This window comes from Haematobia irritans, chromosome 4 (assembly GCF_050003625.1).
Source record: "Haematobia irritans isolate KBUSLIRL chromosome 4, ASM5000362v1, whole genome shotgun sequence".
NCBI lineage: Eukaryota > Metazoa > Arthropoda > Insecta > Diptera > Muscidae > Haematobia > Haematobia irritans.
In genome coordinates, this window is record NC_134400.1 from 44,837,498 (window position 1) to 44,860,845 (window position 23,348).

Below are 23,348 nucleotides of genomic sequence, written 5' to 3' on the forward strand. Positions count from 1 at the left end.
TTCGTGCGTGAGAGTACGCGAGTATGACTTTTCATTTCGTGGGAGTGAATTCCTACCCACATGGCGTGCGTGAGTACAAATATTTCTTCGTGAATGTGCCTGAGCGTGAGTGAAATTTCACTCACGTGGGTATCCAAGTATATATTTACTGTAAAAATGACAATAAACTTTAAAAAATCCAATAAAACGTAATACGTCTATCATTACAAAACAAACCATTTTATAGTCACAATTGCCCAAAGTTGCCCACAGGCAACATTCTCTACCGCCCAAGCGAATGGGCGTGGCGACCCGAAATTTTAGCTAGACGCTTTTTAAACGACTTAAATACGATTAAGAGTATAACAACATTTTTAGCGATATCTATAATAATTCGGGGTCGAAAGGGTTAAACTAACAAACTTATTGCTCGTAAAAAATAGGCGAAAGATTTTTGCGCGATGAACAAATAAAAAAACATTATCGATAAAAGCTGCCGCTTTTCTAGGTCGACTTAGCTGGTGATGCTCAAGTCTAGTAAATTGTCCCAATATGTCTAACGATAAACTGTTTTCAGCCAGTGTACATATTTATGAATTTATGAACTTAAAGAAGGTTTCAAAATACCAAATGTATCGTAGGGGTATCACGGTGACCGTTGTCACTCGAGTCCAAAAAAATCTACCAAAATGTGAAGAAAATTTTGGCAAAAACTACCAAATAAAAATATTATTTTGCAGTGTTCAATCAAATTATTGTTTCATCAAACGAAATGTTTTAGTATTTTATTTAAGATTTTTTTATTACTTTTTGATCACTCTTACACTCAAAAAAAAAAGTGAACTCTCTATTTCACTAAAGCCAATTTAACTTTATTTTAGTTCATGGAATTATTATGTTTGGAGAAAGTTTCCTTTACTCTAATAATTTTTTGTGTACGTTATTTAAATTAACTAAACTCAAATGAAGCATAAAGATTAACTAAATTCGTGTCTTCCACAAAATAGTTCAGAATTTCTTTAAATTTGTAAATTTTACCAAAAATGCGTCCATCATGAACTTCATATGTCACTAAAGACATTCTTGCAATTTTGAACTTCATGTTTTTCCTTCAATCTACAAAACTTTCTTTAACAAGTGAAAAAACGTAGTTATGTCTAATAAATTTTCTTGAATTTGTCGAAAAATATTTACTTATTTTTATGATATCGGCGTGATGCCAACGTTTGTAATACTGTTTAGTTAAAATTTTCTACAAATATTCAAAATTTTCTAAAATTAACAGAAAGTTTTCTTCCTGGTGGGTTCACTGTTTTTCAGTGTAATAACGACAATTTATTCGAGTGTATAAATTATCCATTGAATTGTAAATGTGTCAAAGTTTTAAATATTTTTAGTTTGCACCAAAAAGAGAACCTTAGTAAAACAAAAGCATAAACAAAAATTAAAATTTTTAAAGATATTGACTTTATATAAAACTTAGTCAACATTTTATTTTTATAGAAAAGTTTGCTAAAATTTTGTTTCTATTATCTACAGAAAATTTTCTTATTCTGCAAAAAATGTTGTCAAAATTTTATTTCTATAGAAAATTTTGTAAAAATTTTATTTCTATAGAAAATTTTGTCAAAATTTTATTTCTATAGAAAATTTTGTCAAAATTTTATTTCTATAGAAAATTTTGTCAAAATTTTATTTCTATACACCCTCACAAAAAATCGCTTCTGTAACATATACTCCCAAACATATTTTGCTTCAAGCATATACATTGTTGGGTATTGCCCAAACATTTATATGTTTGATCTCTACCAATATATAATATGTTTGAAAGCATATTGGTCTAAACAATATATGTTTGGGTAGTCTAAGTTCCAAACATTTTGTATTTTTGCATCCAAATTCAATAATGTTGTCTTCCAAAAAACAATATGTTATTATGTGAACATATAATATGTTTGGAAGCATTTTGCACCCAAAAATATTATATGCTTAAAAAAAATTCTCCCAATCAATATTGTGCTCAAAATTTTATTTATTTATTTATATATTTACAATCATAATGAATTATCGACCTGAATGCTCAAAATTTTGTTTCTGCCTAATTGTATATTCCCCCACATCTTTCTCACTTCCACGAGATTTTTTAGTTCTTAGCACCTTTTTCTGTAATACAAACATTGTAGAAGAAATTATTCAATTTTATGTTTTTTTTATTTTAATTTTACCTTTTACCGGACGGGGATTCGAACAGCGGACCACACAGTTTGTAAGGATCAAAGAAGTAGCTGATCAATTGCCCAAGGAAAAATAAAATGTTAATTTTGTAATAACAAGCAACAACCACCAACTTAATTCAATATCGCTCCCTGTTAAATAGCGCTCCAAGCTACTAAACACATATATGTTTATAGGCTATTTCTAAATTAATATATGTTTGCATCCAAGCATATTATATTTACAAACATTTTATGTCCCAAACATAATATGTTCTAACATATTAACATATATGTCTCAAACATGTTATGCTAGTTTATGAACATTATATGCTTGAACTCAAAAATATTGTGTTTAAAAATTTGTGTTCCAAACATATAATGTTTATAGCCAAACATATGAAAAACAGTCTTTTTCATCCGTGTAGCAAATTTTATCACATTTTAATTCTTATAGAAAATGTTCTTATCTACAGAAAATTTTCTTATTCTACAGAAAATATTGTCAACATTTTATTCTTATAGAAATTTTTGTCGACATTTTATTTCTATAGAAAATTTTGCCAAAATTTTATTTCTATAGAAAATTTTGTCAAAATTTTATTTCTATAGAGAATGTTGTCAACATTTTATTCCTTTAGAAAATTTTGTCAAAATTTTATATCTATAGAAAAGTTTGTCAAATTTTTATTTCTATAAAAATTTGTGAAGTGCCTCTTAGTTGGGGAGGAATATTCTGCAAACTCTACCAAAACATCAAGAATTCTTCCAATCTACCAAACATTAAAAAATCTACCAGTTTTGGTAGAATTCTACCATTTGTGGCAACCGTGATCACGGTACTTATTGTACTCAACCTTTATCAATCCTGCGTCACGGCATTCTGCTATTCGCTATGGTAATGTGTTTACGCACTTACCTGTATTTATCGCGGATTAGTTATTCCTATTTTGAAAAGTAAAACAACTTTTTGCACATCTTTACATTAATGAAATTTGTCTTTGTTTTGGGGCAAATACCACGTATAATAAAATCCTTACCATAAAATAAATTATTTCTTTTCAGTGTGGATAATTGTAAATACTTTTAACCCACTAATACCACAGTTGTAGTAGGTCGTTGGCCATACTTTTCTCTTATCAATAGTATTGCTCCCACACAATTGTTATAATTATCTATGAATGTACATAAAAATATGTATTTTTGTACGTATATATAAATTCATACGGGAATGTATGTATATACAAAAATGCTTTTATGAGTTATTGTTCTCTGGAACTGATGAAACCCGAGGGAATAACTAAATATAATACACACTAAGTATTATTTACTATATTTTATGCAAAAGTGTCATTTGGAGAAAAATGTGGGATGAAATTCAAGACACTAATTGAATAACTACGAAGTAAACCACAAAATATTTAAATATGTATATTAGGGTTGTTCTTATTAGAAATGGAAATTTATTTTAATGTTCATAAAGGTCGTGGCAAGGCTGATCGCTGATAAATGTATTGAAATTTTAAGCAAAAAAAAAAAAAAGTGAAAGAGGGAACCCTTCAAGGGCCCTAAATCCATTTTAACTTTATATAAATTCATGGGATTTATGCCCTGTTCCTTTATATCGAAAGCTTTCTTCCGTATTTTATTTAAATACAATACACACACTGAAAAAATCTAGTCGTGAGGCCAAAGATTTCATGTCCTTAAAATACGAATGCAAATTTTGCTTAGCATAGAAGACGCATTTCTCTAATATAAAGTATTTTTCCTTGTCCAAAAGCTGATAAACTTTTCAATGAAGTCGTATTGTCCTTGAAATTAAGTGATTTGACTTAAAAATGGGTGTATCATAACATGAAAGAAAAAATTGTTGGGCTAAGGTCAACTTGACTTTAATAATTCAGAAAATTTTTTTTTAAATTAATGAAATTGTCTTTAAATTTGTTGTATTTTCGCATCTTGACTACAAAGCAAAAAATCGTTCAAAAATACTACATGTTTTCAACACTTTATTTTAAAGACGTTTTTTACTTGAAACATAACAAAATTTTTACTGGAAGTCGAGTTAGAATTTGGAAAATAAAGTTGTCGTTAACTCGTTTTTAAAGGACTTTGATAGCATATGAAGAAAAAAACAAGTATATACGGCCGTAAGTTCGGCCAGGCCGAATCTTATGTACCCTCCACCATGGATTGCGTAGAAACTTCTACGAAAGACTGTCATCCACAAATTTCAACTCACATGGTTGTTAAATACACAGAAAAAAATATCACCAAAATATTTCCAATTAAAAAGTTAATTGAAGTTGAAAATTTTTTCAATTAATAAATTAATTGATACAATTAACTTTTTAATCATGATAGAAACATTAAGTTAATTAAGTCAATGATTGAAAATTTTAAAATTTGTAATTAAAAAATTAATTGATACAATTAACTTTTTAATCTAATTCGGAAGACTAATTAAAAATGTATTTCAAACAATCATTTTTTAATCCAAATAAAAACTCTAAGCCAATTCAGACAGTAATTAAAAATAGATACCTTTTTTTAATTAATAAATTAATTGAGTTTTGCAATCAACATCAATTAAATTTTTAATTGAATCAATTAAAAAATTAATTGAAATTTGCTGAAAAAATCAATTAATTTTTTAATCAAGAATTTTTTCTATGCCCAATTAAAACTGTGATTGATACTATCATTTTCGTGATTGAAGACATTTCAATTAAAAAATTAATTGGATCAATTAATTTGGTGATTGATTTAGAAAAAAATTTTTTTGTGTGTATCATATGTTACCACCACGTACCAAATTTCAACCAGATCGGATGAATTTTGCTTCTCCAAAAGGCACCGGAGGTCAAATCTGGGGATCGGTTTATATGAGAGCTATATATTATTATGGACTGATAGGAACCAATTCCTGCATGGTTGTTGGATACCCTATACTAACATTACGTACCAAATTTCAACCGCATGGGAAGAATTTTGCTCTTCCAAGGTGCTCCGGAGGTCAAATCTGGGGATCGGTTTATATGGGGCCTATATATAATAATGGACCGATATCGACCAATTTTTGCATGGGTGTTTGCGGCCATATATTAACATCATGTACCAAATTTCAACTGAATCAACTGAATCAGATGAATTTTGGTCTTCTAAAAGGCTCCGGAGGTCAAATCTGGTGATCGGTTTATATGGAGGCTATATATAATTATGAACCGATATGGACCAATGTTTGCACGGTTGTTAGAGACCATATACTAACACCTCTAAGAGAAGCAAATTTCAGCCGGATCGGATGAAATTTGCTTCTCTTAGAGGCTCCGCAAGCCAAATCGGGGGATCGGTTTATATGGGGCTATATATAATTATGGACCGATGTGAACCAATTTTTGAGTGGTTGTTAGATACCATATACTAACACCATGTGCCAAATTTCAGCCGGATCGGATGAAATTTGCTTCTCTTAGAGGCTCCGCAAGCCAAATTGGGGGATCGGTTTACATGGGGGCTATATATAATTATGGACCGATGTGGACCAATTTTTGCATGGTTGTTAGGGACCATATAATAACACCATGTACCAAATTTCAGCCGGATCGGATGAAATTTGCTTCTCTTAGAGGCCTCGCAAGCCAAATTTGGGGGTCCGTTTATATGGGGGCTATACGTAAAAGTGGACCGATATGGCCCATTTGCAATACCATCCGACCTACATCAATAACAACTACTTGTGCCAAGTTTCAAGTCGATAGCTTGTTTCGTTCGGAAGTTAGCGTGATTTCAACAGACGGACGGACGGACGGACATGATCAGATCGACTCAGAATTTCACCACGACCCAGAATATATATACTTTATGGGGTCTTAGAGCAATATTTCGATGTGTTACAAACGGAATGACAAAGTTAATATACCCCCCATCCTATGGTGGACGGTATAAAAACTGAAAAAACGAAAACTTTTAAAATTTTCTTCGTAGAAGCAAGTGCACAAAGCCGAAATTTAAAAGAGAATTGTGTCTTAAAAGTATCCTTACTCGCTTCTTTGGCTCGGAATCAAAACCAAAACTGTTAATGTAAAGACAGTATCTTTTTTTTGGTAATTAGAGGGCGAAATTCGTATTCCACCATCCTATAGGGGATTGTATAGAAATGTAAATATGTGAACAAAAAAGTCGAATTGGAAATTCCCAGCATATCGCTTAGCCTCCCCACAGCTGTGTTTATTATTAGCATATATGTATAAAATATTCAACAAGCAATTTAATAAAAACTAGACCCATTTCTAAATGAAATTTAATACCAAATAAGAAAGGTTTTATATATTTTATTTATTCTAGATGTAACATGAAGCTATTATGCAATACAACTGTATAAAAATTAAATTTTCGATAGAAATTAATATTATTAGTTTAAAACACTGTTCATTCTTGTTTTTATTGAAAACTTGGAAATTGGGAATAGCTACTTTTAAGAATTGGACTAAAGTAATTACCAGATTTATACAATTTCAAAAGTTCACTTTTTTATATTCGAAACACTGAATGTCCTTGAAAATTGGCCTCCTCGACGTGTTGGCCCAATTTTGTTAAAATTAAATATAAGCAAGGTAAAGGCCACGATTTTAAATGGATCAACAAATAATCACATTTATAGTGGGGAGCAAAACCACTTAGGAGTATACTTTATTTGCTTAATAAAATATTAATATAATATTGAGTCAAATTGCTACAAAATGTACATCACTTATACTTTATTTTCTGATAAACAAATCTTTATATTCAGATAATATATTAAAATCGAATGTCTTAGTATTTAGCCCATAGTCCATTATTTTTAATTATGGTTTTGGCGCTCTTTGTAATCTCAAGCATCTTTTAACCAGAGAACATAAATTCTCAATGGGATTGAAATTGGGGCTTTTGGGCATTTGAGAACTTTTCTCCGACAACCATTCCTTATTATTTTGTAAGGTCGTTATCAGTAAAGTTCTATTGCATCAGATTAAAAACTTATTTCCTGTCAGCAAAAAGTGAAAACAGGCTCTCGGTTTTGCTCCCCACTGTACATTCAAATGAAATAGTGGAGCAAGTGAAGGAAACACCTTAAATTTGATGCTCATTTCAACCACACGTTGAATACTGTTCTATTTTATTATTTCGTGGAAGTAGACTTCAAAAATTGCAAAACAAAGGAATTCGTTGCATATTGAGATGTAACAGATTTAACCATATATCTACAATGATGGGTACACCGAAAAATTGATACAATTAACTTTTTAATCAAACAGAAAAAACATGTTTGGACATGGTTGGCGCATTTAATGCTTATATAGAGCATGTAATCGCCGCGAAAACCATGTATTTTGTCTTTGTAAAAATAATTTTCGAGCGGAGAAAAATATATGTTGGCAATAAGCATTTAAATGGTTCTCAAATGTCTCAAACATGTTCTATTATTTAAATGATAGAATTTGAGACCATTATATGGTCGGGAAAATCATGTACCTGACCATTCAATTTTTTTACTTTTTTGCAGAGAGAAAAGTATTTTTATAGCTTGCGTATAGACATGTCTAGAAGCATTACATGGCCATAAAGACCATGTACATTGTTTTCGTGACCATTTATTTTTTTAATTTTTTTGCATCGAAAAGAATTTTATAAAAACATTGAGCAGCTATACACGATTTTCAATTTGCGCGTCAGTAGTGCACCCAGAAAAAAGTGACCCCTTCTTTAAGTTAAAATGAACTCATTGTGAAGAAAGTTGAACTTCGTATAGCGCCAAAGACATTTTTATTTGTTTGAACGATGTGATTTTCGTAGAAATTAGGAATAATGCATTCCATATATTAGTTACCATTTTCCTATATTTATATACCACTATACTACAGAATGAAAAAATTTAACTAATTTGAATTAATATATGGAATGATTTTATTGAAATTTTTTCATTCATTTCGACAAATCTTACACATTTGTGGTAAAACTTTTACTTCATAATTAGAACTGCTTACCTTCGTTTTTAAATACAATTTTATTTATTTCTATAAGCAACTTTATCTTCAATAAAAGACATGTTTTATTAATATATTGAATATATTTATTAAGAATCAACAGCATCGAATCTCTTTGAAATATTAGTTTATTAATCCACTATTTCCAATTTCCGTGTGATATTATCAACTGTAAAACGCACTTTTTCTTCTTCTTGTACTTTTCACTTTTAATAAGTTGCTGCCTAACGATTTTGTCCTCCTTTTACAATTTCAATACCTACAAATATAAAAAATCATGAAACATGTTTGTTGCAAAAGGTTAGCGTCACTGAATATTACCTGATAATTGAAGATTCCAAAATGAAGACAAATGAAAGGGTTGTTATTCTGCTGGTGTTTTCTTTCTTTATACACTATCACGAACATTGATATATTTATTTAAAAAAACGAAAATTTTTCTCACTAATTTAAAATAACAAATATTTTATATATTTTATTTGTTATTTATTATATTATTTTACCATATTATTTTTTAACAATCTCTCCGTATACCAAAACAACGCGATTCCAACTAAAAAAACAACCGACGCGCAAATATATCGATTACACCCACGCGCAAACACATCGATTACGATGACAGGTATCGATTACAGGTAGACAATAGAAATTTAGGAAAATTTCCTATATTCTAACAAGTGTGTTTCCTTAAGTTTTGAAAGGATTGCATACCTCTTAGTACGTATGAACTAAAATATTTTTCTATGCCAAGTGTTGTTCGTATGTATGAAAAACTTTCTATTATAAAGGAAGTTGCAATTATCATTTTATAAGAAATTTTACTAATTTTGAGGAAACTTGGTTTTAGTTCGGTTTTTGTTTATTTTTACGAATGCTTTGTTATCGGTGAATAAAATTTTCTTTTTCAGTAGTAAATTCTTATACCCAGCGAAGAAAATAGTATGAGTAAAATTCCATGCCTTATTCTAGTTAATGAACTATTCCTAACTGCTTACAGTTTAGGATTTTTTTACTGAAACGAGTAAATTTTATTATTTTTCACAAAAATTTTCCTTAATGGAAATAAAATGGATAAACTATATTGATGAAAATTTTTTCCTTTAGTTTCGAAGGCACTTTTTTCTGGGTGTGTGTTGATTGTTTCTTGGAATTGACGGAGAATACAGAATTACTGTGTTGTGTGTTAATTTATTTATTCAGAAGTGGCACGTGGTTTTATGTGAACACAAAAAAGGAACACAAAAAAAGAAAGGAAATTAAAAAAAATGTACCTGTTTTTTGTTCTGCATTTTGATATATGGTATAATTTATTTTTATTTGCAGTTACATGATGTCTGCATTGGTACATTTGATGGGCCCGAAGTAAATATGGAATGATTACTTATTGTTGAAATTGAACCAAAATAGAGTGTGTACAAATATGTGATGTTTGCTGGCACGACATAGTAAATACAAATAAACAATGAATTAGTTTATAAATAAATAAAAACAAATAAATAAAGTTAATTTTGTGTTTTATTTTCTCAAGTGGCGTCGACGATGAGAAAAGTATTTTCATAAAGATCAAAACATTTTAGGTTGTGACCATGTTATTTTAACTGCACGGATGAAAAAGACTGTTTTTCATATACATTATATGTTTGGAACACAAATTTTTAAACACAATATTTTTGAGTGCAAGCATATAATGTTCATAAACTAGCATAACATGTTTGGGACATATATGTTAATATGTTAGAACATATTATGTTTGGGACATAAAATGTTTGTAAATATAATATGCTTGGATGCAAACATATATTAATTTAGAAATAGCCTATAAACATATATGTGTTTAGTAGCTTGGAGCGCTATTTAACAGGGAGCGATATTGAATTAAGTTGGTGGTTGTTGCTTGTTATTACAAAATTAACATTTTATTTTTCCTTGGGCAATTGATCAGCTACTTCTTTGATCCTTACAAACTGTGTGGTCCGCTGTTCGAATCCCCGTCCGGCAAAAGGTAAAATTAAAATAAAAAAAAATCATAAAATTGAATAATTTCTTCTTCAATGTTTGTATTACAAACATATTATATGTTCACATAATAACATATTGTTTTTTAGAAGACAACATTATTGAATTTGGATGCAAAAATACAAAATGTTTGGAACTTAGACTACCCAAACATATATTGTTTAGACCAATATGTTTTCAAACATATTATATATTGGAAGAGATCAAACATATAAATGTTTGGGCAATACCCAAAAATGTATATGCTTGAAGCAAAACATATATGTGTTTGGGAGTATATGTTACAGAAGCGATTTTTTGTGAGGGTGTGGAAGAAAAACATTTTTGACGAATACCATAACATTTTAGATCGTGACCATTGCTTTTTAATGGAAACAGAATTCTTTTTATCAATATAATAACATTTTAGATGAGGACAATTTTTTTTCTTAGAACCATGTTCACTGAGCCAACATGGTTGCAGGTGAAAATGTTACATGGTCGCCGCAAAAATAGCTCCTATCATATTATTTTGCTCTTCGAATATGATTGTGACAATCATGTTTCTTCTCTGCGTGTGGGAAGATTAAGTCAGTAAACAAAATAATTTATTTAATTTTTAATAAAAAAAATAATTGATACAATAATGTTTTATACCCACCACCATAGAATGGTGACGGGGGTATAATAAGTTTGTCATTCCGTTTGTAACACATCGAAATATCGATTTCCGACTATATACAGTATATATATTCTTGATCAGGGAGAAATTCCAAGACGATATAAGCATGTCCGTCTGGCCGTCTATCTGTCTGTCTGTTGTAATCACGCTACAGTCTTCAACAATAGAGCTATCGTCCTGAAATTTGGCACAGTCTTTTGTCTGCACGCAGGCCTAGTTCGAAGATGGCCCGATTTGGGGTCTTGGGCTTATAGAAACCGTAGCTTTTATCCGATATTTGTGAATATCGGACCATGTTTTGATATAGCCCCCATACAGACCGATCTCCCGATTTTACTTCTTGGGCTTCTAGAATCCGTAGTTTTATCTAATTTGCCAGAAATTGGATATCTAGAGGTATTCTAGGAACATAAAGAGGTGCGCCAAATATATTGTGTATCGGTACAGTGTTTGATATAGCCCCCTTATAAACTGGCCCTCCGATTTGGGTTCTAGATTCTAGAACTACAATTAGATGTGCTGAATATTGTGTGTATCCCTCCATGTTTTCCAGATTTTACTTCTCGTAATCATTTAAATAATTGGGGTAAAAATTTACAGATTTTACATTTCAAATCTAGGCGTTATTATTTTCTTGCACACTTACAAGAGATGCTTATGTTTCCTCTAAAAAAAAGGTAAAATCTTTACATTTATCTTTGGGAAGCGTACTGGTTGAACTGAGCTGCTTGGAAAATATTTGATGACAGATATTATACCCCCCTGAAATTTTCAAAGGAAACTAGTATATTTGATTCATGGTGATGGGTATTTAACTTACTGCTGTATATACTTGTTTAATCAAACTAAGAACACAAAATTAGTTACGAAAATTAGTGAAAATTTTGGCCGATTGAGTTTTCCAATCGACATCAATTAAACTTTTGATTAAAACAATTAAAAAGCACTGGAGAAATGCTTATATTCAAAAAGCCTTCAAATTTTTTTCAAAGGATTAGGTTAAAATTCAAGTTGAGAAATTGTTGGGAAAATATTATTCTCAACAAAAACAATTTAAAAAAATCGTTTCTGTAACATATACCCCAAACACATTTTGCTTCAAGCATATATATTTTCAGGATTGATGCAAACAAAATATTGTTTGTATTATGTTTCATCTTACGGCATACAGTGGTAGTAAAAAATTTTAATGAAATTTTCTTTGTGTGGATATATTTTTAAGGCGCCAATTGGTTACTTCATGCTTACTTGCAGCATACTCTTTAGGTCTCTCTTTTTAAGCACATATATGTTTATAGGCTATTTCCAAATTAATATATGTTTGCATCTAAGCTATTATATTTACAAACATTTTATGTCCCAAAAATAATATGTTCTAACATATTAACTTAAATGTCCTAAACATGTTATGCTAGTTTATGAACATTATATGCTTGCACTTAAAAATATTGTGTTAAAAAATTTGAGTTCCAAACATATAATTTATTTATTTATTTATATATTTACAATCATAATGAATTATGAAAATAAACAGTTAATATAGGTGCTAACAACATAGGTTTTCGTCCAATGTCCAAACATATAATTTTTACATCCAAACATATGGAAAAGTCTTTTTCGTCCGTGTAGACATGAACACATTAGCAACAATTTCTCAAATTGAGATTCATTTTAATATTTCGATCATATTGAAGAATTTGTTTTAAGAATAACTTGTAAGACGAAAGATTGAAAAACACTTCATGGAAGTCAGCAGAAAATTAACATCTTTCATCGAGATCAAAATGCAGCAGAAGGCATTGTAGGCACATGCGGTGTGTATGAAGAAGGCGTCGTAGACGTGTCTAGTGCACAAAGGTATGGTGCCTGAAGTTAAAAAAGCGTACAACCTGCTGAATTCGACGAAGAATTTCTCAAGGCACTATTGGAAAAATGAACACCAGTACTATGAACATTTCTCACCACCTTCTATCAATTGATTTTACTCAAAAACTAGGAGCATGGGTCTCTCTTTATATATAAAAAAAATAGAAACTTATCTTACGTGCCAATATTAATTTCAACTGAATTGCATAATAACATATAACATACATAAGAAAAATATTCGCTTAAAAAGTGTATATAATGTAGTCTGTCATATGGAGAATGTAACATAAATTCGGTCCAAAACAAAATAGCAAGTCAAATTTCATACGGACGTTTTTATTGACAAAACCATATATAAGTAAATTAGAAAAAAAGCGTCATAAAGTGCAGATATGATAAATGTTTTTAGCATTTGCCAAAAATATGTCAATTCAGTACTGGATTTCCCATCAAAACATTGGATATTGTTCTATTAATAGAATAAGAAAATTTGTTGACTGTTCGCATTTTTTTTAATATTTCTACAGAATGAGTTAACAAAATTTTTATGAATAAAATAAATCATAAGTGATATTTGCCATATGCACTCAAAACACAGTGAAGTCACCAGGGCACTAAAGCCAATATAACTTTGAGTTATAAATAAATTATGTTTTAATTAAAATTTCCCCAAAACGAGAAATGTACCTTCATTTTAATAATTTTTTGGGACTTTACTTAAACGAACTGGAAAAAAAAAATTATATCCAAATGAAGCATAAGGATTTACGAAATTCGTATTTCCCACAAAAGAGTTCGGAATTTCTTAAAATTGTACATTTTAATAACAAATCCCCATCTGTTGAACTTCATATAGCGTTAATTTAAGCATATTCTTTAACAAGTCAAAAAATATAATTATGTTTAAATAGAAAAATTTATTAGAATAACGAAAAGATTCATTGTATCAACGAAACCATTTCGTTGGCTCAATTATAACGACAAATTTCATTAATATTACGTAGAACGTCTTTGTTTCAGTGTAATTAGTACAAAACAAGTATATACAGCAGTAAGTTCGGCCGGGCCGAATCTTAAATACCCACCACTATGAACCAAATATTAGGGGTTCCTTTGAAATTCCATGAGGGCTTGAGGACACTTCCCGAAGATAAATTTAAAGATTTCACCTATGAGGACTATATCAGATTCTGGATTTATAAGAACCATTTTTGTTTGAATTTTAGAGGAATCATTAACATCTCTTGTAAATGTGCAAGAAAATTATAAAATAACGTCTTGATTTGAAATCTTAAATCTGTAGATTTTCACCCGAGAAGTAAAATCTGGAAATTTTACAATGAATTTCAAGCAATTTTCATGATCAGTGCACCTTCTATACACTCAAGAAGTGAAGTCGGTCTATATGGAGGCATTACCAAATGGACCGATAAAAACTTAATCCGATACACGTTTTTGTGAGCCTAAAATACCAGAATATTTACAATTTCAGGTAAATTGGATAAAAACTGCGGTTTCTATAAGCCCAAGAAGTAAAATCGGGAGATCGGTCTATATGGGGGCTATACCAAAATATGGACCGATACTCACAATTTTTGGCGCACGTATTTGTGGTCCTACAATACCTTCAGATTTCCAATTTCAGGTAAATTGAATAAAAACTGCGGTTTCTATAAGCCCAAGAAGTAAAATCGGGAGATCGGTCTATATGGGGGCTATACCAAAACATGGACCGATACTCACCATTTTTTTTGGCACACCTCTTTATGGTCATAAAATACCTCTAGATTTCAAATTTCAGGCAAATTGGATAAAAACTACGATTTCTATAAGCCCATGGCCCCAAATCGGGAGGTCGGTTTATATGGGGACTATATCAAAACCTGGGCCGATATAGCCCATCTTCGAACTTGACCTGCCTGCAGACAAAAGACGGTTTTGTGCAAAATTTCAGCACGATTGCTTCATTATTGAAGACTGTAGCGTGATTACAACAGACAGACAGACGGACATCGTTATATCGTCTTAGGATTTCTCCCTGATCAAGAATATATATACTTTATATAGTCGGAAATCGATATTTCGATGTGTTACAAACGGAATGACAAACTTATTATACCTCCGTCACCATTCTATGGTGGTGGGTATAAAAAAACTTTATTACACTACTGATAATACTCAAACGAATGCATTTGTACAATACACTGGTGACTTCTAGTCCGACATCTCCCTTTCGTAAACGATTATTTTCAGGCTCAAGTTTCATAAAAAAATAAACAAAAAATCATTTGTGAATTGAGCACATCAATTGTGATCTATTTATACGCAAAAACCAACATAAAAAACTATCATACAGAAAGAACATATTGAATACTCCGTAGTTAGTTTATTTTCAAACATTCATTTTATAACAATGAATTCTTTATTCTTTGTTTTACAATAAAATAAATGTTTAAATCTCATTTTCACTTATTTTTAGTTTTCGATTTTAAGGAAGTTAAGAAAACGAAAACCGGCTTTTAAAAAAATTTGGATTTTTAGATAAATCAAAAAGCGTGTATAAAACAAGTAATAAAAGTCAAAAGTCGGGCGGCGCCGACTATATTATACCCTTCACCACTATGTAGACAAACATTTGTGTTACCATCTCACTCAAATTTCAAATTTGCTGGGAGCTATATAAAGGTTTGCATTTCCAGATACAAATACTTTTAATGGAGACAATTGTTTGTACTTTTACAAAAACGAAAAATAATTGTATAATTAAGGTGGGTATTAAGATCGAGTTTAGCCGCTAAAAACGTCATTTTTTCACGATTACTTTTCTTTAATAATCCATTTTAAGGAATACAAACTTTGTGAAAATTTATTTTTGGCTTTTCCCCATCAAGTTATAATAAAATTTGCAACAAATATGTATAATTTCATGCAGTTTTCTTACTGATTTAGTTTTCACTTTAGCGATTTTAGCGGCTAAACTCGAACTTAATACTCACCTTTAGTTACAAAAACTCTAGAATTGAAATTTAAATCGGCTAACGCCCTGGGATGAAACACAATGTTAGTAAAAAAAATATGGGAAATATGAAGCGAGAGAAATTTTAATGCAATTGTACAAAAGAGCATTTATGATTTATCAGGCGATACATATGTATTCGAGATATATGACAATTTTAGTAATATTTACAATTTAGATCTTGCCATGATATGTGGTCAAGTGTGGGTTGTGATATATTATTTGGTCAAGTCGGGCGACTTGGAGCCTTATTTAAAACTCAACCGTTCTGTGGAAAGTCTGGCATTACAGTGTGTATGATATGACTAAGATATGGGGAAATCATCACAGAATTTTGTGTAATGTGTGGGAATTTTTGCCAATTTTTATAAACCGGAAAAACGAATATATGGAGGCTTTATCTAAATCTGAACCAAATTAGATCAAACTTGACACACTTAAATATCATATTAAATATATTCTCTGTGGAAACTATCCAGTCAATTGGAGGAAAATCCCATTGAAAATGGGCCTAAAATATGAAACAGTCTACCATATTTCCCCAACTCTGGTGTACGTATATATGGGAGCTATATACAATCTGAACTGATTTTGACTAAAATTGACATGCATAGTTAGAATAATAATTCTGCTATCTCTGCAAAATTTCACGTAAATGGGAGTATAACTTTGGCCCCCGTGGTCATATGAGTGTAAATCGGGAGAAAGATATATATGGGAGCTATATCTAAATCTGAACCGATTTGGCTGATATTTTGCATGTTTTTCGACACTCATAAAATATTCGGATGTACGGAATTTGAAGAACACGCCAATTATGACCAGACCGGGGAACTGTACTTTGCGCGCAAAAAATACATGAACAGACAGACAGACAGACAGACGGACATCGTTGTATGGAATTTAATTCTAAGACGATCGGTATACTAAACGATGGGTCTCAGACTTTTCCTTCTTGGCGTTACATACAAATACACAAACTTATTATACCCTGTACCACAGTAGTGGTGAAGGGTATAAAAATATGGGAAACATTGAAATCTGAAGCAATTTTAAGGAAACTTAAAATTATTATTTGGACACCCTAATTCGTTATCATAACCAAAATTTGATCAAAATCTTCAAACCTTTTAATTTGGTAGATTTGTTTTTTGTTTTTTTTTTTTTTTTTAATTTTGATAGATAATTCTATATTCGAGTAGCAACAGTCTTTGCAAGTCAAAAATAATTTATCAAATAATAGACTTGGCTGGTCATACTTCATCTTAAGGAAGACATTGGGTTATAATTAGTGCCAAATAGACACTGGATTTTATTTAAATATGCCTGGAATTGCCAAAGCAATCAATCTTACATCCAGAATCAAACTTTTTCCAATTTACGGCCGTTTTCTTGTAGCTCCGTTAGGCTTTAACTGCCAGTTAACAGAAATTAAATTGCAAATATCTTCTCTCCGGTTAACTTTAACTGAAAAATTTTCAACAGTTAAGCTCCTAACTGGCATACGGAATATATACGCAAGATGACAGATATGTTCATAATGCGGTTCAAAAGTTCGTTAGCTAACGTAGCACTAACGGAGCTTCATGAAAATGGGGATTAATAGTATTAAAAATAGTGTTCTTTCGTTAAACATTATTAACCCTTTCATTACCGAATTAAACCTAATGTGAAAAACGTTAGCTATTAATTTTTATTTATGGTACCAAACAGAATACATAGATATATAATATATACATAGATATATAATTATAAAATACATAGATATATAATATATAGATTTCATGTCCGGATCGAAACGGAGTGTGACAGTTCCAAAAATTTAAGTTTAATCAAAGAAAAAAGGGAAATTTTAAATTCTATTTGATATTCGACTTTTGTTTTGTTTAAACTTAAATTTTCGGAACAATTATCGGAATTTATCCACCTATTATATGCATCAGATGATTTATAAACAAATTCAAGATAAAATACGAAATTTGATTTCGAAGAAATTTCTTCTTTGCGAAAAGTACAAACCCAGTGGCAGAAAATTCATTTTTGCAACAGTCACATTTGCATGAGTCATCGATGATTCGTAAAGAATAAGTTAATAAGTTAAAATTACATTTTTATATAGAAAATTTTGTCAAAATTTTATTTCTATAGAAAATTTTGTCAAAATTTTATTTCTATAGAAAATTTTGTCAAAATTTTATTTCTATAGAAAATTTTGTCAAAATATTATTTCCAAAAAATAGTTTTGTCAAAATTTTATTTCTATAGAAAATTTTGTCAAAATTTTATTTCTATAGAAAATTTTGTCAAAATATTATTTCCAAAAAAAAGTTTTGTCAAAATTTTATTTCTATAGAAAATTTTGTCAAAATTTTGTTTATATTGAATTTTTTTCGAAATCTTATTTCTATATTTTGTCAAAATTTTATTTCTATAGAAAATTCTGTCAAATTTTATTTCTATAAAAATTTTATTAACATTTTATTTCGGTAGAAATTTTTGTCATAATTTTATTTCTGTAGAAATTTTTGATATAATTTATATAGTATAGATAATTTTTATTTCGTTTTTGTTATTTTTGGTTTATTCTTCAATAATTATGTTGTTTTGATGTCAAAATTTTATTTCTATAGAAAATTTTGTCAAAATTTTATTTCTATAGAAAATTTTGTCAAAATTTTATTTCTATAGAAAATTTTGTCAAAATTGTATTTCTATAGAAAACTTTGTCATAATTTTATTTCTATAAAAAAATTTGTTACAATTTTATTTCTATAAAAAAATTTGTTAAAATTTTATTTCTATAAAAAATTTTGTTAAAATTTTATTTCTATAGAAATTATTTATATAATTTATATAGTAAAGAAAATTTGTATTTCGTTTTTGTCATTTTTGGTTTATTCTTCAATTATTATGTTGTTTTGATTTCAGCTTAAAACTATGCGTTGACTAAACTTCAAGGATAGCTTAACCAATAGAGAAAGGTACACAACAATAAAATTTTATTTCTATAGAAAATGTTGTAAACATTTTATTTCTATAGAAAATGTTGTAAAAATTTTATTTCTCTAGAAATATTGTTTTTATTTCGTTTTTGTTATTTTTTGTTTATTCTTTAATTATTATGTTGTTTTGATTTCAGCTTAAAACTATGCGTTGACTAAACTACAAGAATAGCTTAACCAATAGAGGAAAAGTATACAACAACAATAAAATTTTATTTCTATAAAAAATATAAAAATTTTATTTCTCTAGAAAATTTGTGAAGTACCTGTTAGTTGGTACCAAGAATTCTACCAATCTACCATTTTTGGTAGAGTACTACCTACTGTGGCAACCGTGGTTGGAAACCGACGAGACATCTATCTATATTGTAAGTTATCTATGACATCGTTGTTATGTTTTGTAATAATAAAACTGTGTATTCATCCTAATGGTCTTTGCTGGTACTAACAGCATAAAGAAAAACAATTTTTAATATTGTCGTTCTACCTCATTTACTAAAAGCCACATTAGTTTCTTCAGAAAATTTGATTGTTGCGAACAAACGACCTTACTATAATAAAATATTTGGCCTACAACATCTATGAGGTTTTTTTATGAGGTATGAGGTTTGTTTTGGAACCGTTTTTTTGGTATGAGGGTTTTTTACCCGTTTTTTGAGTTTTTTTTTTTTGAACCATTTTTTGGGTATAAGGTTTTTTTGGTATGAGGGTTTTTTTTGGAACAGTATGCGGTATTCCATTTCCATTCTTTATTCAAAGGAACTTATCGTTTACTCAATTTTTTGATGAAATTGTACCATAAATGTTTATCAACTCAATTTATTGGGTTTGAAATCTAACACTGAGGGAAGACTCCAAATTATTATTTCAAAAAACTTTTTACGATTTTAAGTCAGAAAGCAAAATTATTTCATTTGACATGAATAAAAATCTCTGCTATTGTTATTTCAGAAAACTTATTCCATATAACGTACAAGTTTTTTTAATACTCATATTTTATCTTTTTAGGGTATGCACTTGTCGAAGTACCTCGATGTGGAATAATTCCAAAGCAGCCAAACTTAGTGCCGAAAAAGCTTAAGTAGAAATATAAAATGTCATAGAATCATAATTATTTATTGATAAATGAAAATTTATGTTTTATAACGATGTAGGGTCTCTATGTTAAGTAGAAATTATATTAAAACAAGTGAGTAAAGTAGAAAGTCGGGCGGGGCCGACTATATCATACACTAAATACACTAAACCACCCCTACTGTATTAGTAAACATAAGCATTTTTGGGGAATCATTGGTATAGGTTTTGGAGAACATAAAGAGTTAGTATGCCACTAATATTGAGTCCATTATTAAAAAAGAGGAAATCGGTCAATTAGTTGTGGGTAATAAATACAAATTTCTGTAAATAGGGCAATAGATTTATGTAAGAGCTACATGTAGTCAAAATCAGCCAGTACATCAAAATTTGAAATTTGAATAACATAGGTTAATAAGTATTATGGCCAAATATGACAAAATCGAGCGATGCATATATATGGGACCTATATCTAAATCTGAACCAATTTGTATAATGTTTTGCACGTATGATTGATACCACAGAAGGTCACTTTGTGTAAAATTTGAGTACGATCAGTTACTAAATGAGGCCCCTATGGTCAAAAATAAGGTTGTTAGTGGCAAATTTTTCAAAATCGGGCGATACATATATATGGGAGCTATATCTAAATTTGAACCGATTTCGATGAAATTTTGCACATACAGTTGCACATATGGAGCTGTATCTAAATCTGAACCAATTTCGATGAAATTGCGCACATACAGTTAGAGGTATATAAGATTATATTTAGCCAACTTTGAGTACTATCGGTTGATAAATAAGTGTTTTACGGCCAAATTTGGCAAAATCGGGCGATACATATGTATGGGAGCTATATCTAAATCTGAACCGACTTCGACTATTTTTGGCACAAATTGTCAGTACCATAAAAGATTAGAGTAAGCCAAGTTTGAGTAAGATCGCTTAATAAATAAGGTTTTTATGGCCAAATTTGGGAAAATCGGGCGATACATATATATGGGAGCTATATCTAAATCTGAACCGATTTCGATGAAATTTTGCAGACTTCAAGGGTGATGAAAAATTTTACTATGTGCAAAATTTGATGACGATCGGTTTATAAAAAAGCGCAATGTGACTCCATTTGTCGAAATCGGGCGATACATATATATGGGAGCTATATCTAAATTTGATCAGAGTTCTTCCAAATTCAATAGCGTTCGTCCTTGTGCCCAAAAAACACCCTGTACAAATAGGAATACAAAATTCAAGGTGGTATTTTTACAAGTATGATTGACACAAGTACCAACAAACCTCATTTCATATCTTCCTACTCTATGGTCTTTGATAGAAATTAAGCGGTAAGTTATACTGTGTTCGATTGTCCTATGTCGTCGACATCGGTTGTCAAAGTGTTAATATTTTGTTGACGACGTGTGGTTATCTTGAAATAAATATAACTGCAATTTTAGCCACTTGAAGATTGTCGGTAAATATGCCATCGTCTAAGATGATACTAAATTTTATTTGTTTTTTATTTCTCCAAATGATAGACTTTGCACGTTCGAGCCATAAAACTAATAGCACAAATGGGCATGGAAGTACGATGGACCAATTATTGAGGAAAATTAAGCTAATATTCACTTCATTCAACTCACCCGCATTAAAAAGAAAATAATGAGCCTTCATAGGCAATAAATCCTTGTCAACTCGAGGTTTCATTTTGTCGGTAGGTCGTGGTGGTGGTGGCACTAGTTCTTGATATGATGAGTTTTCTAATTAGTTTGATAATTTGCTAAAACCGGGATTCGCTAAAAAGCATACTTTTCACTAAAATCACACTTAACAGGAATTGCCTTTATTGCATTTGTTTTTTATTTCATTTTCTCTTTCTATGTAAATATTGATATTCACTTTTAATTGTAGGTTATAAACAATTAAGAATTAAAAAAACGACTTCACTACACAACAACATAAATGAAACTATCAGCTGCTTCTGGGAAAGTAAAGAGTATTTGATTACAAGTACTCGTTACTGACTAATTTTTTGAGTACTCGTTAAAATTAAATGAGTACTCAATATCTTCAATACAATCCTATAAACACAACCGCTTGAAAACTGCAAAAATTCAAATATTTTTCAAACACTTAAAATTAATTTTAGTAATCAAAAGACCGTTAGAATATAATTAAGATATCCCACGGAAATTTGGATGATGATGCCTAAATAAGTTAAAGTACTCACATGTGTCTATCCATAGAAAAAAATATAAAACAACATCGTAAACTATAGGGCTGTTTTCTTTTTGCACTGGATGCAACATTTGTATGGGCTATCCAGAACATCGTTGCACTGGTGTTCTATCCAGAACATCTCATCAGTGCAAGTCGCGCCGATGTTGCCAGAATGTATTTGGATAAAGTGACGCTTCTTCGATTCACAATAGCAATTTATTGTGACTATTTTATCGAAAAACATGAAATTCAAAGTGATACAGTGGCATAAATAATCGCAGCAGTAAATATTTATTACTAATTGAAGCATTTCATACATTAAAAATGCAAGATTTCACTTCTTTTCTGTGATTGTTTTTAAACAGCTGACAGTGTTGCATATTTTTGGAGATGTCCTGGATAATCGAGTACTCTGTTTTCTTTTAAGATGAGTACTATGTTCGGGTTTTTCACCAAAACACTAAACTAAAAGTACAAAAATATGTATGAAGACGATTATATTTTGATCAAGTCTTACCAAATAATGGAAGGAAAAGATCCAAGGAATTGATTGCAAATAATTCTATATTTCTATATTAATTTATTAAAAAAAGTAAGTAAAAGTAAGACTTGATCAAAATATAATCGTCTTCATATATATTTTTGTACTTTTAGTTTAGTGTTTTGGTGAAAAACCCGAACCTAGTACTCACCTTTAAGCTGAGCTACGATCATAGTACTCACCTTTAAAGCTGAGTACTATGTTCGGTTTTCAAGCTGAAAACCAGCTTGTTTTCACGGTTACTTTTTTTAATTAACTAATTTAGAAATATAAAATTATTTGCAATCAATTCCTTGGATCTTTTCCATCCATAATTTGCAGAGACTTGATAAAAATTTTATCGTCTTCATATATATTTTTGCACTTTTAATTTAGTGTTTTGGTGATAAACTCGAACATAGTACTCACCTTTATGCGCTTTACAGACTGTCAGTTATTCCGGACGACAGTGCTCGTGTCGAACATATCCCATATATTGTGCACAATATAAGTTAAGTCCGAAGGCATAATCGATACTGCTGCATGTTTATGGGATCGATAACACATTTAGCGATTATTTAGTCATCGCCGACAAGTCGTATCGATCCGACACACTGTAAGATTCTTTACAAACACCGACATTCCGTCCGGAATAACTGATAGTCTGTAAAGCGCATTACACAAAAAGCACGACACTCACACAAGAAGTGTTTAATTGATTCCTTTTCCTCCGCATAATGACAGCTCATACAGTA

General features: G+C 30.2%; 1 protein-coding gene across 3 annotated transcripts in view; it reads right to left on the reverse strand.

Moving 5' to 3' along the window:
• Sugb (Sugar baby transporter) overlaps nt 1–21,826 on the reverse strand; it is a 52,066-nt gene extending 30,240 nt beyond the window's left edge. For all 3 annotated transcript variants that reach the window (XM_075304441.1, XM_075304440.1, XM_075304439.1), the window contains exon 1: nt 21,497–21,826. In XM_075304441.1, coding sequence (XP_075160556.1) covers nt 21,497–21,560 — 64 coding nt within the window. In that variant the 5' untranslated portion in view covers nt 21,561–21,826. The remainder of the gene's footprint in view (nt 1–21,496) is intronic.
• Nucleotides 21,827–23,348: the final 1,522 nt, after the last annotated feature.